Source organism: Schistocerca piceifrons, chromosome 3, assembly GCF_021461385.2.
Source record: "Schistocerca piceifrons isolate TAMUIC-IGC-003096 chromosome 3, iqSchPice1.1, whole genome shotgun sequence".
Taxonomy (NCBI): Eukaryota; Metazoa; Arthropoda; class Insecta; order Orthoptera; family Acrididae; genus Schistocerca; species Schistocerca piceifrons.
This window is the reverse complement of record NC_060140.1, coordinates 859341975-859357020: the sequence shown is the minus strand read 5'-3', so window position 1 is coordinate 859357020 and position 15046 is coordinate 859341975. Positions and strand designations below refer to the sequence as shown.

Below are 15046 nucleotides of genomic sequence, written 5' to 3'. Positions count from 1 at the left end.
CAGCATCACATTTGCCAAGATGTCTTTGTACATTTCTGCGTTCATTATGCCGTTGATACGGTGTATTGGACCAATGCCGTACCACGAAAAACATCCCCATACCATAACACTTCCGCCACCGTATTCACAGTTTTTTAAAGTGTACTTGGGATTAAATTCCTGGTTTGGTGGGGCGGCGCACATAGACTTTTCCGTCTGAGGCAAACCTATTAAACTTGGATTCATCGGACCAAAGGATGTTCCTCCACCACGTATTAGGTTTTTGTTCATTTCTCCGGGCAAAGGCTAACCTTTTCCGAACATTAGCTTGTGAAACATGTGGCTTCTTTCTTGCAATGCGCCCATTCAATTTTGCAGATCTCAGTCGTCTTTGAATCGTTGAGGTTGATGGTTGAACATCATGTTCGTCGCTAAACAAAATGGCTTTCAGTCGTGGTGTTGACAAAAATGGGTCTTTCTTCACTTCCCTAGTGATGAGTCTGTCTACGCGAGGAGTAGTTACACGAGGTCGCCCCCTGTTCTCCACCTGCGGCTTTGTTTGTTTTGACCGTCTCATGGCGTTCTGGACTCGTTTTCGCGAAACGTGCAAGACATTGGCTATTTTATTCATGGACATCCCACTTTTGAACATCCGGAACATTACTATATCGCTCATCTTCACTGGTATGCTTTGCTCTGCCCATCTAGACGAATGTAAACAAAACCACACTTCAATTTACATACAAAGCAACTGCATAAAAATCAATTTAAAGGCACATGTGTAAAGCGGCTCTATTATTTTGACCCATAAGATTCTTACCTTTATGCCTCTTTTCACACGTCTAGCTCAAACGCTTCCTTTCGGACGACTAAAGATAGCAGCAACGTCTTCCCTGATGTTGTCTACAAGGGACTGACAACACGGCACTCGTGGCGATTTCGCGAACTAATAGATATCCTAGTTCTTAATCTCGTCAATAGAGGTGGCTCTATTATTTCGACCGCCACTGTATTTATGAATCTGTGATTTACTCATTGATTCGTCCAGGTAAATGGGAGTGTCTGTTAGTGTCAGGTTGCACACATGCGGAAGGTTTCACGCATGCAGAAAATGAATCTCCATCAAAATCACAGAAGCAGCTGCTTTTTTAAAATTATATCCACAAATAAATGTAAATTCTGAAAAAACTACAAATTCCATGTGGCACACTTACTAAACTGCATTCTCAATGTAATATTGACAGGATTAAGCACTATAATGAAAGTTTCATCTGTTATTTTGTGTCTGTTTTTTTGCAGTCTTTGCTTATATCCTTTCCAAGAATTTAAAAGTACAGAATCCCTGAATGAGATCATAAAAAAAACAAAGTGCTTTAAATATGATGATAAGGAAGGATGTGAACATTTGAATTATAACTTCATCTGTAGTTATTATTTATTATTGTAAAAGACAACAGTAAACACAGCAGATGATTATGCTGGATTTCACATTCTGTCATCTGTTGGACACTTGCCAAGGGACTGGAATTTGTGATATATCAACAAAAATGTCTGCAGATCCAAGCAAAATGATTTTTTGTAGTTGGCAGGTGGATTTTCATTGATGCCAGTTCTTTTAAGCGTCTTTTCTATATATTCCAGCACTGCACCTAATGTGGTTAGAATTGTTTTATGCCAGACCTGCTGAAACTTGATTTTTCAGGTCTTCATATCTTTCTTGTAAGCTTCATTTTTTCTTCTTAATGTTACTGTTAATATTGACACCCTTTCAACCACCAACCCATATGAATGTTATATTTTGACTTTAACATGATTTTCTTCACTTCCCCCCTCTCCCCCCCCCCCCCCCCCCCCCCTCTCTCTCTCTCTCTCTCTCTCTCTCTCTCTCTCTCTCTCACACACACACACACACACACACACACACACACACACACACACACACACATCATCTGTGCACCTGCGCATTCGTTAAAGTTGGTGATCATGCATTATTTCAAAGTCAGTATTATTTATGAGCATAAATGACAGTGACCCACAATGCGATTTCCTCACAAGTGTTTAGTATTGTCTTTGCCTTCATGATGTGTCATTGTTTTTCCTGTGTGGATTGCATGGGCCATTGTGCATTGTGACATGTTGGTTTATATGGGGGTGGGGGAGTCGTCAGTACCTAACTAGTGTTCTGTTTTGGTGCGTTGTGTAGGTTGCAGCATGCCAAATGAATCTTCTCTGCCAGTGTGGCTGCCAAACCAAGAGATAATTGCAAGGGAAGTCCTGTTAGAAGCTGAACGTGGTTTTGTTTGTCCTGAATGTGGCAAAAAGCTGCGCAGCTCTGTTACACTCAAGAGGCACATCCTCGATCTCCACCGGGTGCAGACTGAACAGTTTTGGTGCAAGATATGTAGAAAACATTATCGGACAAAAACAGCCTTGTTGTGCATTTGTGCAAATATCATCCGAATGATAAGGGGTTGTAGTCCAAAGACATGTTTTCTTCTACACTTCTAAACTTATGTAATAGCAACATTTCATGTACTGGTATCTTAACATTTGGTGTCAGATGACTGAGTATGATAAGTGTTAACTGATAGCTGGCTAATAGATAACAAATTAGAGGATTTTCTTATCTTTTAACTCAATTATTTCATTTAACAGGATCATTATTTTCTATTGCTACAGCTTATCGAGACTGCTTGCAATAAGGAAGAGGTCCCACTATGGACCAATTTTCAATTGCCACAACATCTTCATTCCCTTACAGGGTCACTATATCAGAACAGTATACTCTGAGGCCATTTCACGTCATTGCATCTTCTTCGATTTTATCATCACCAATCCACTCATTCCATATCAGTGCATTTGATTCATATTACTAATTGAGATGGTTGACAGGCTTATTACACGCTAAAGAGAAACCTTAGTATGAAAAGTATGATGGTAATTTATGGGTGCCCTGTAGCAAAAGGCATAGATGTCTACTTACCAATGGCAGTGGATATACTTCATGAAAATTCTTCTTGAGAGAGACAGAAATCCTAATGTGGAAACTTTACCGTGAAGGATAATTGCATAAAAAGAATTGAATTGTGTTTTTGGTTTATCTCTTCTTTGATCCATAAAATATGTGTAGGTAATGGCATGACTTTTTTGTTGCAAGACTTCAATGTATATTAATGTTGCCTGTTGTTGTAATGGTCTTCAGTCCTGAGACTGGTTTGATGCAGCTCTCCATGCTACTCTATCCTGTGCAAGCTTTTTCATCTCCCAGTACCTACTGCAACCTACATCCTTCTGAATTAATGTTGCCTAGTAATTATTAAATTTTCCATTGATTATGAGAATTCTGCAGTTACAGCCATTGGACAAGTAATTTCTTAGAAGCTCTGTTGTACAGAAATCAGCCTTTGCAGCAACTGGTAAAATTTGGACACAATAATACCTAATATGCTTTACTGATGCTATAATATCTAGCAAATGATAACAATAATGGAAATTCCTGAATGAAGCAATATATAAAATAAGGGAAGGGCAATTACTCAGCTATAGCATATCAGTGCTTGAAAATTAACTAAGAAAATCACTTACATGAAAGCAGATGAGTTGCCATTATATCATGAAAGCATTTTGGGAATGCTAATTACACAAGGAACCATTCTTGAGAGCTAAGTGTGGCTGAATGAAGAACTTCTGTTGGAAGGATGTTGGACTTGAATTCAAGTGAAATGGAATTAACACACACCATCTGAACAGACCATGAAGGCCCAACGGTACCAACCGGCCACTATGTCATCCTCAGCCCGTAGACATCACTGGATGCGGATACAGAGGGGCATGTGGTCAGCACACCGCTCTCCTGGCCGTTGGCAGTTTTTGTGACCAGTCAATAACCACACAACTTTGAGAATATGGTTTTCCTACACAACCTCAGAAATTGTGGGTAGCTGCTGTAACAAGATCTGAAAGACTGAAAGTCATGGTAGAGGTCAACAATAACGGTGCGCTTATCCAGTGAAAGAACTGGTTATATCACAATTTATATATCCACATCAATTGGAAATTCATGTTTCACCAGACTGTCATGTCTGGTGACGACAGTCTGGTGAAACTATAAAATTTATACCAGAAGCAATCAATACACAATTTTAAGGAGTTCTCAAACAGCAAAGTCACACTTACGTGTGTGTGTGTGTGTGTGTGTGTGTGTGTGTGTGTTTGTGTGTGTGAGAGAGAGAGAGAGAGAGAGAGAGAGAGAGAGAGAGAGTGGTGGGGCACATGCTTGTATTTTGTACTAGTTTGGGTTTTAATGTAGTATCAGTTTTGTATTTATTATGCACTTAATTTCATTCAGAGACAGAGAAATGAACAAATACTTTTGTGTAAACCATAAACACCACTAGTTTGTAGAAAGTCAAATTTTTCTGATTTACGCACTTGTCTAGTGTAACAAGCGTGACGTCAAACAGCTCCTCATGTCACACCGAACACTTTCTTGAAGTCTGGAACACAATTGTGGTTTTCTTGGAGTCTGGAAAACCTTCTGGTTTTCTTGACCTGTCCTTCACTCTTACTGTCAGGCAGTTTCTAATAAGATTTTAAAAAATTATTGTGAAAGGTGATATTCCACATACAAGCACGGGTAACCTATTAATTCATCTAACTAATTCAGTTTATGTACTCAGTACCTGAGTTAGTTACTGCTTGTGGTGTTTGTCCCAAATTTTCCCACAGGACTGCTGCTATTTTTTCTTATTTGTTCTTTTGGCGTATAGTGGGTCAAAATACCCTTTGTCAGAGATGTGAATTTATCCTGTCCTGTATCTTAAACTTTGTTCAAAGATAATCCCATTTATTTTTGTGTTGTATGTTTACCATAAGTTAATTTGCTTAAACTGGTGAGCCCAGGTCCCTAATTGGAGGTCTCTGTCTTGTCAGGTGTTGTGGCTGGGGAGGAGTATCGTTGCGAGCCGTGTGGAAAAACTCTGACCTCTCTTCAGAGGCTGCGGCGGCACGTTCAGAATGTTCATACTCACCCAACTAAGGTTCCCGTGTGCAACATTTGCAATAAAGTGTACAGTACTCTAAACAGTCTGCGCAACCACAAGAGCATCTACCACAGGGTACGCAAACCACCAGATTCACAAGAGAAAACTTATTTGTCTTCAGCATCTAGAAGTGATGATGTTAAGGAGTCTGACAGTGAAGCTCTGCAGGAGAAATTTGACTTCTAAAAACTATGGACTGTCACTTTTCATTTGAATTCTCATACACCCAACTAAAGTGGCGTTGATTTACATGCAGACTGGCTATTGTTCGTTTAATGAGTGTTGTTCACTTCATGATTTTCCAAACTTTTTTAGGTTGTTGATATAATGTAGAATAGGGACGGAACTATTTCATTAGTCTGAAATCTTCCAATTAATAAAAGGTGCATTTTCAGAGGATACTATCGCTACCAATACACGTTATTCTCTCTGCTGTTCGTGTTTCATTTTTCTTCAATGTTTGTATACTAGTTTCGGTTCAGTTTGTCCATACCACTCAACTGTAGTTCTGAAGTTCAATGTTTGGCTTTTTCTTCTCCAGAATAACACATGGAAAAGTTTGTACCTTTTTGAATAATTGTAATAGTGACATATTATTTCATTCATTTGCTAAACATTGCTCTGATATATTGTTTATATAATTTCATGCAATGTGCTACCAATGTTATTTATATTTCTTTCTCAGCTTTGTGGGTTAATTGAAGTGTTACACTGGCACAATATTGTTGTATTGTACTAACTAAAAGGTGCACCTTGCATTTGATTTTATTTGACTTAGTCATCCAGAGAACGTCTCACATTGATATAGGGTTTGTCATCATAATTCAATGAAAATAAATAGTTAAAAAAATACATACACACAAAATAAGTATGCTTTTATGGGGATAGGACAGCGGGTCTGCTGAGGCCTTGCTGTCAGTTTCCAGTAATAATATGACCGTATCAACAAAAAATGATAAAACTAGAGTAGGATTAGTGAAGATCTAGAATGAAATGCTGTGGAGAAAAAAATTGCTAGAAACTCTTCTGATACTCGTTTCAGAGTAATAATTATTTCAGTTCTCTCTTTTGTAACAGCGAAACACAGTCCTGTATGTGTACTACAAAGCAGTAACTCTACAGAGAAGACTATCTGTGGCTTAACTCCAATAAACAGTGTATTTAATTTGTAAATTTTGTTGAAGAACTGTATTGGTTGTCAGCTGAAGTAGTTCTGTACAGCACAGTGATCCATTTTCACATTAAATTCTTGTTTTTCTTCTGTCAGAGAAAGAGAGAGAAATTGCGTAATATATAGGCAGAATGAAATGAAATGTCTGATAACACCAGTCAACGCAGATACTTGCCACTATTCTATTTTCTTTCACTTTGTTACACTGTTGTTTCCAAAATATAGACCTGATCGCTGTCTACTAGGCAGAATAAAAATCAATTTGCAGCTGCTAGAATTAAAAATTCCTGTTTATCATTCTAAATCAGAAGAAAATAGCAACAGGTAGGGAAAAATAGTGAAGTTGAAAAACAGCTTCCCCAAACCATGTGAAGTTAAATCTGGCATTTAATAGAACAAAGGAAATTTGCAGTAGTCGCTCACTGCTCACCAGCCGTGTCCCATTGACAAGTCATTCTGGTGTTACATGGGAGAAAATGGGTGATCACAATAGTCTGGAATTGTCTTTTTCATTATTGAAGACTGACATTTTTCTTCTTACACACATTGTATCTTTGAGATACCAAGTACTTCAAACTCGCACATTATTTTAATTCTGGGGAAGCAAGCATTGAAAATTTTTTTCCTGTTTTAAATGTCCGAAAATGATAGAATGCAAGGATTTATAGTCTTAATCTTCGTGTATCTCTCATAGTTTATTTTTCTCAGGGAAGTAATGTCTTACAGTTAAATTCTAAAGATTTTGCTTTGGTACTTCCTTGTGTGTGTGTGTGTGTGTGTGTGTGTGTGTGTGTGTGTGTGTGTAGAGAACTGTAACATAACATCCATGAATGGAATTCCAACACAACTCATGACACTTATCCTAATACTCTTCCATTGTCACATAACTGCACCCATATACTAATTTATTGCAGAACTGTAGTGTGTGATTGTTTTTTGGGAAAAGGGGAGGGGGAGACAATTTAGGAAGCAGTAGCCAATAAACCAGTTGCAGAATAAATATTGCAAACTTCTGTTGCTTTACAGTAAATGATCTTACCTTTATCCCTGTATATACATTAGCGTTGTTTTTAAGTTTTTCTCCTCTGTGTAGTCGGATCCATGGTATTATTCTGACCTTGAGTTGTTAAGTCATGGACATAGGTAGGAAATAGCTGGAGCTGGCAAGTAATGCAGTCTGAAAGACAAGAATATCTACTATTTGTCAAACTTCCCCCTGTTGCTTACAGAGAGGGGTACAGGAAGTCGCAGAATCAGGCTTCACCCAGCATACAGATTTCTGCAGAGGGAACATCTTCTGCCTTCTTTGTACAATGTTGGATTGCACATGTGTATTGTGTTTTGTACCATGCAGTACAAATGCTTAAATGACATTAAGAAGTAAAAAATGCTCAGATACCTCATGAAAGTGTCTTATTGACATGTTCATTTTCAAAACTTAAACTTGAGTGTTATAAATTTTATATTGTTTTTCAGAAATAGCATTCAGCAGCACCTTTAATTTATTTTCCTCACTTAACTCCATATTATAACAATTCTCAGAGGAGTCATGGGTAACTCTTGTGATGAAGCCAGAATGCTTCATGAACCCTTTAAGTGCTCTGGATGTGTTAACGTGCACGGCTTTGTACCTGTCCCTGTGTGCGACACGTTCAGAGTACCAGGTAGAAGGACTGATGATGCGCGTAAACACGTTCGGAGCACACAGGGACACGTCCAGAGTAGTTGAAGGGTTAAGCATTTTTAAACAAACAGGCACAACATGGCATTCACGGCAAAGACTCCTACAGTGCTACACAGTGTGCTGTTATTATTTGATCTGTAAGTTTGCCTGTGGTTGGACACAAAACACTAGGAGTTCAAAGCCTCCAGACTTTTACCAATTTAGAATAAGGAGCCAAACAATAGAGATAAGTTTGACAATTAGTATAAAAATATTTTGGACGTGAAATAATCACTGAAAGAAGAATAGTAAAACATTTATCTGTATGGTGGTAGCAAAATGATGTACAGGAACAAAAGGTGACTGCACCACTTGCTCTGAAACTAGGGATTCTTTCATCCAGAAAAGAAAGGAAATCTTTGCAGGAACTGGACAGAGTGAAGTAAAGTCAATGCGGAACTCAAATTTGAGTGAACATTACAGAAAAGAATGAGATGGAAATCAGTGACATGCCAGTAGAAAGCTTAAGGCAGAGAAGGCCGTCAACAAGACAGGGATATGGAAGTGTGTTAGTGGATGAGTGGGTTAGTGGGTGTAGAAGCATAAATGACCCAGATGTACAATAACAGTGTTGTATAGAGAGGAGATAAAGCAAGTGCTGGATGAGAAGTGGGAAAGAAAACATAAGAACAGAAACCACAAAATGTCAAAGATAAATCAAAATGTTAATCATAAACGTAACATGAGGGTAAGATACGGCAGTGGTAAGACTAGAAATAGTAACCTGAGTTAAGTGTATATTGATGTCAAGTGAGCACTGTGTGATGTAATTGCATGTAATTACAGCATATTTGTTATTACATAACACAGGTAAGTAAAGTTATTAGCGTCTCCTCAAAAGAGGCAAGTCTTCCCTTTGATGACATAGATCTTATAAGTAACAAGGCCGGTTGGATAGTTAGTTGTTGAACAATTCACAGGGCAAGTTTTACATTAACAGCAGCTGCAGGGATATGGGCTATAAAGCTAACAAAGAGGTTAAGGGGAGAGTTTAACATTGTGGTGACGACAAGTTCATTAGAGGTTGAGTGTCCACAAAGGGTCTGACCAGTTGTAGAGGTAACTGACAAGTAAAGTAAGTAGGATGATAACGCAATTTAAATAAATATTCAGAAATGTTAGTCCTATCAGAGAAGTTCTTTGGTGTGTTACTGACACGGATAATATCAAAGGATGAGATATGACCTGTGTACCGTATTCCAAAGAGTTGTTAGCTCTGGGAGCTCCTGAGACTGCATGGAAATCAACTTTTGAACCTACTGCTTCAGTAATGGTGAGAAGTGAAAACAGTTCTTAGTTTTGCACACATAGAAAATCAGCATCTAAACATACAAGTTTATTATGAATTCAGAGTCCCTAGCTGAGTGAGTGTTTTACACAGAAAAGGACAGAACCATCCCTGTGGCTTCTTCTCATGCCATACTTTCCAAGTATCACTCATAGGGATGTCACGAAGTTCAGAGACATGAGCATAAACTTCATTTCTTTTTCTGAATCTCATCCTGCTTTCCTCAGTGTTGCTACTCCCTCTCCCCTCAATATCCAGGATGGAATAATAATAATAATAATAATAATAATAATAATAATAATAATAATATGAAAAGGCTGGGTTACTAGTGACTTTATAGAAGAGATGTTAAGATGCAGAGAAGCACAACAAAGAAGAATCCTCCCAATGATTTGCCATCCTCTGTCAAGTAACCAAAGAAGCCTTTTAGGAAGTAGTCCAATTTTCACTCCTACATGCTCCCAGTATGCCTGCCTTCATTTTGAGCTCTGAGTGACCAGTTTCCCAGCAATATCTTACCGTTCCCATAACATCCTCCCCCTGCACCCCACCTCTGGCCTCAGCTCTCACTAGCCCCTGACCTTCACTTACCTATCCCCTTCCCTCCTCTTACTCCAGCGTTACACAGCCTTCTATTTCACCACCATATCTACTAGTCTTTTTTTCCCTCCTCTGCCCCCCCCCCCCCTCCCTCCCACCCCGGTCTCCCTACATCAGACGTCAGTCTGCACCTAGCAGGCCTACCCACTCATCACCGTTTCCCTGCATGCTCCCACAAGCAGTACTATACCTTTGCCCACCCCTACTTTGCTATCCCTCTCCCACCCCTCTGCAGATTCCTCCTTACTCCCACCACCCACAGATTGCTTCTCCTGTCAGGCGGTGTTGCTGTATGCAGTGGCCAGAGACAGTGGTCATTTATTTGTGAGTTATGCTTGTGTAAATGTGTGTGTTTCTGCTTTTTAAGAAGACCTTTTGCTCAAATGCGCAGTTGTCTCTTTTGTTGTGCCCGTCTGCATCTCTTGTGTAAAAATTATTGTTCTGTATTCATCGTGCTATTTTGCGCATAGATCTGCATATGGTTTCTGTTGTGTATTTGATGTTTAAAATGATGAATTTTTGGTAATTATTTTGTCAGCAGGTCAGCTCTAAAACTTGAATTCGGTAAAGATATATAAAGCAGCTTTCTAACGGACTTCCGTATTGAACATCTATAAAAACATTGTTACTAGCTCATGGCAGGTAGGGAAAAAGGTATTGTAATTGTGTTAGGAACTGTAGGATAATTTTCACGTTATAATAGACCTGACAATTACTACATACACACACACACACACACACACACACACACACACACACACACACAGAGAGAGAGAGAGAGAGAGAGAGAGAGAGAGAGAGAGAGAGAGGGGGGGGGGGGGGGAATATGAGGCTTTGTGTTTCTTTATTGTATGTACTATAAACTGTCACCTCTTAAACCTTCTCAACATTGTACCTATGGGCTGCACATTAAATCAGTCTCTGTAAAGGAATTATGATGCAATGCTGCCACGTGTGTTTAGTAGGTCCTAAATTAATTACCTATGAGGGAGTCAGCTTTGACTGCTACAAACTGGTGTTATTTCTGTCACGTCTACCCACATTGACGGAAGAGAATAGGAGAATATAACATTTCAAGAATTATGAAAATGTTACACAAACCAAACAGCCACTTCAAGCTCAAAATTGGTTATTCTGAGCTCAAAATTATGGCAGGTACACTGGAAGTTAGTACGAATGGAAATCTGACTACAGCAGATAATACTTCCTAAAAAAGCTCCTTTAATTACTTAAGAGAACATGGTAAATAATTTGGAGGGTTTCTGCAAGACACAAAAATATAAAATTAAAAAATAAAGACATATGCTACAGAAAGAGAAGCACATTGCACTGGGTTACATGACAAAAAGCACAATTTCTGTCTCCATACAAGTGTTGATGGCAATTGGTAACAAGATACTTGGGTGTTACGAAGACACTCTCTTTGTGTTCACTGAATCATTTCTTTTGAACGTTTCATGGGAAGCATACTAGTCTAAAATGTAGACTAATGATAGTGTGCAAAGATCTCCTGTAGCTGACAATAGTCTTCCAGTGAACAGTCTACAGCATGTAGCAGAAACAGAAACTGCAAATTGAAGAGGTGTGTGTGTGTGTGTGTGTGTGTGTGTGTGTGTGTGTGTCAGCAGTGTAGATTGTTGGGCAAGGAGGTTACTGTAAAAAGTGTTGGAACTAGAGATTCATTTCAGATGTGACATTTATGAAGATTATGTCCATGATGCAAATTCACATTTAAATAGACTGGTATGACTATTATTGTGTGACAAGAGGAATAACTTAATTTGCCAGTGATGTTTGTGACATATAGTCCAATCAGGTGACATGCATTCATGGCAGTGAGACAGTATTGTGCCTTATTTTGAAATGGAGAATGGTATAAAACTGTATAGTTTCAAAAGGAAAATTCATTTGATGCATAAATAATAAAGTTATAAGGGGGCCTTTAGGAGCCAAAAGTTCGTACTGATGAAAGATGCATTTAAAAGTAGAGAAATAACTACATCTAACTTCACTCTTAGAAGAAGGAACAAATGATTCCTAAAGCTAAGTGTGGGTTTTTTACCTTTCAAATGTGTCAGTGGCAGTACTTGTCGCCGCGTGAAGGTAAGTGCTTGTGAGCCTGTTGGTTTCACTCAACGAATACATATGAAACAAAACTTTCATGGACATATCAAAATCTCAGACCAAAATGCATTGATCTTGAAATACGATATGTATGTATGAATTAATTACAGAGATAGTGATATATCTGCTAAAAGATTCTGTTGAAGAACATGATAGTTTCCTAGGTGGTAATTTCAGCATTAAACTTTTTGCCTACTCCCAACTTCAAGATTTCAGAATTCAAGTGGAATTTCGACTTTTACAGTATGATTTGTTTCCGGCACTCTTGGACACAAGTTTTCGTTAGTCTGTTCCATTGCCATCAATTATATAATCACCCACACTCTTTCGAGAGTGTATTTTTTTTTTTCTCCCATCTTTTTCTCCCTCCTCTCTTCCTTTCTCTGCCTGGTGGAATTTCAGAGTTTTAACTTTTTTCTTTTTTTAGCGGAATACTGATGTTATGACACAAATTTGTATCTCTGCATTGCACTGCATTATTCATTCCTAATTATTTCTTAAACTTTCCCCCATTTTTTCCCCATGCAGAACATATCTCTTGAAAACCTTAACATTGACTGAGTTACTGTCCCAGCTAGCACAGTTCTCTCTCTCTCTCTCTCTCTTTCTCTTTCTCTTTCTCTTTCTTTTACACGAGAACATATGAGGTAGCTGTGTTAAATGGCTTGCACTTAACAGCAGCAGAGTAATATATTGGTTGCAACATAACACAGAATTGTAGCAGTACCAGTAACACATGAGGATTGCTGTGAACTTTGAAGATTTCTCCAATTTGTATAGTGTCAGTTATACCACCAACCACTGATGATAAGGAAACACTTCCTGATCTTTGAAAATGTATATTCAGCTGCTTACTGTTGTTACACTGCCCACATTTTTCTGTACTCTCTAGTTCTGTAATAGAGATGAAAGAAATTGATTAAAAGGTGGAAAAGAAACGAATTATTGTTCCTATTATGCGTAATAGGTATTGCATGTAGAGACTATATCAAACATCGACAATTTCACTTTCGAAATTCGATTAACGGAAAGATTCTGCAGTGCCTTATTTATAGTGAAAAATTCAGGACTGTCAGTTGAGGCATGAAATAGTATTTAAGTTGGGATGTTCAAACTTTTGAGAAAAACAATTTAAGAGGTCTGCTTTAAGGCTGCCATTAACAAAAACAAGGAGTAACATGAGATGTTTGTTGTTGCTTCATTGTCTCTTTACTTGAGGAATATAAAAGGCAGTTAGCTAGTTCAGAGCAGTTCCTTGTACACAAATTTGCACTTGAAGAAAGAGCAAGACAATATGCATGTTTCAGAAGAAATTAAGTTTGCACCATAGGTGTTTACGACTTAAGCAACAGAAGTGTTTCACATGGCAGACCCATGTCCATAGTCTTTACATTGCATTTTAGTGTATTCATGTTCAGTTTATATATACAATTTTCATATACCTTCAAATGCAAGTATCTATACATTTGACAACACTGTGAAAAGGATACTTGCTACTCATCATATAGTGGAGATGCTGAGTCACAAATCAGAAATAGGCACAACAAAAAGACTCTCGGAAAGTAACAGTTTTTTTGTTGTGTAGCTACTACCCTTTTCCTAATACTGTTACATTCCATCCTGGATTTTCCATTTATTGTAGCTATGTCCCATTATTTTATTGTCAACTTCCCATTATCTATACATTTATGTGTGCACATGTGTGTGTGTGTGAGAGAGAGAGAGAGAGAGAGAGAGAGGAGAAGATAAGTTGTTGATATAGGAAGTACACTTCAGTCCTATACAAACTAATTCTCATATATATAAAATGGGTTCATACCATACACTTGGTCTCATAAAAATTAAATCATTTAGCCTGACTATAAAACACTTGCAGATATGGAATTGTTCCACCAAGAAGCAACAGAAAAAGCCACTAACGTAAAAGAGAAACTGTTAATGCACACTGTATGGTTGCTAACATCAACATGTGTGTAATGTTCATATAGACAATGAAGACATTGGAAAGAAAGTACATACATTGACAGGGCTTCGCGTTCTTGGCTCCAATGTGTATCTGCAGAACAAAGATTTTCCCAGTTGAAATACAGTTTCAGGAGATTCTCACTGGGCTACATAATCTGCACCAAGCAGTTACTACTGGTAACAGTAACTAAAATTAAACTGTACTCAGAATAGAACCACTTCTCCAGTAAAAATCAGAATTTGTGGAAACATTTGTCGACATTTCAGATGCTAATTCATATTTCAACCAGAACTTTAACACAGTTGCCTAGGAAGATGACATGTAATGTGTGCTGTAGAATTAACAAGCCAAAGTTACGAAAGTGAAGTGCTCACTTTACAGATGAGTGACAAGTGGCACATACAGACATTCTGTCTCTTTTTATAGTAATGTGAATTCATTTACTTTCTACATTCCAGTAAAGTACCATTTGGTGTATCGTCCAGAAATCAGTATTTACGTACACCATAGGTTCAGTAAGTTCCAGGAATACCTCGAAATAAAATACAATGTGATCTTTAAAAAGAAAATCATATTAATTTTGAACTTGCCACACAGTTGCAGCACCATTTGTAGAGTCTTTGATACGCCGTGGCAAAATCTTTGACTGGAATGCTGTTCAGAATTGTCATGACATTCAATTGATTGATTCGACACTCTCGATATGCATGCTCTTAAAGGTATTTTGTGTTAATGGATGAACGTGGTGTAGTATGCCAGGGCCAAACCAGGCAAATATGGAGGCTGTTATCCTCTTGGGGACCAAAAACAATGCATGCATATGCTGCTGTGAGCTGGTATAAACATATATTTATATTAGATTGATTCTGCTAGTTGTAGTTCTGTGTGCAGATAAGTGTCCATATCCAGGAGATAATGCTGTTCAATCCAGTTATTTTCAGCTTTGACTCGGCCGTATTTCCAACCTAGACAGAATTTAATTTGTGAAAGAAGAGTTTGTTGTGCCCCGTCCTGTGGCTGATTCAACCTGTGTTAAATGGACATGTGCCCTTTTAACACCGCCTAAATTGGCCTTCCACTGGACCACAACTTCTACACTTCTTTCACAAATGAATCAGTGACAAGGAACAACACATGCGGATATAAGATGAAG

General features: G+C 38.2%; 2 protein-coding genes across 7 annotated transcripts in view; both read left to right on the top strand.

Moving 5' to 3' along the window:
- LOC124787647 (broad-complex core protein) overlaps window positions 1–15046 on the top strand; it is a 223696-nt gene that overhangs the window by 124247 nt on the left and 84403 nt on the right. The window contains exon 6 of one of the 6 annotated variants that reach the window (XM_047254437.1): window positions 4912–5621. The exons of the other annotated variants lie outside the window; for them this stretch is intronic. Within the exon in view, the coding sequence (XP_047110393.1) occupies window positions 4912–5207 (296 nt within the window). The 3' untranslated portion in view covers window positions 5208–5621. Of the gene's footprint in view, window positions 1–4911; window positions 5622–15046 lie in introns of those variants that run through there. 6 annotated transcript variants of the gene reach the window in all.
- LOC124787648 (GDNF-inducible zinc finger protein 1-like) lies at window positions 2092–2938 on the top strand. Its single transcript, XM_047254446.1, has one exon. It carries the CDS (start codon window positions 2191–2193, stop codon window positions 2485–2487), a length of 297 nt encoding a protein of 98 aa, XP_047110402.1. The 5' UTR covers window positions 2092–2190; the 3' UTR covers window positions 2488–2938.

Bases quoted from the DNA above. Each gene is read 5' to 3' on its own strand.
- LOC124787648 (XM_047254446.1), top strand. From the start codon at position 2,191: ATGCCAAATGAATCTTCTCTGCCAGTGTGGCTGCCAAACCAAGAGATA.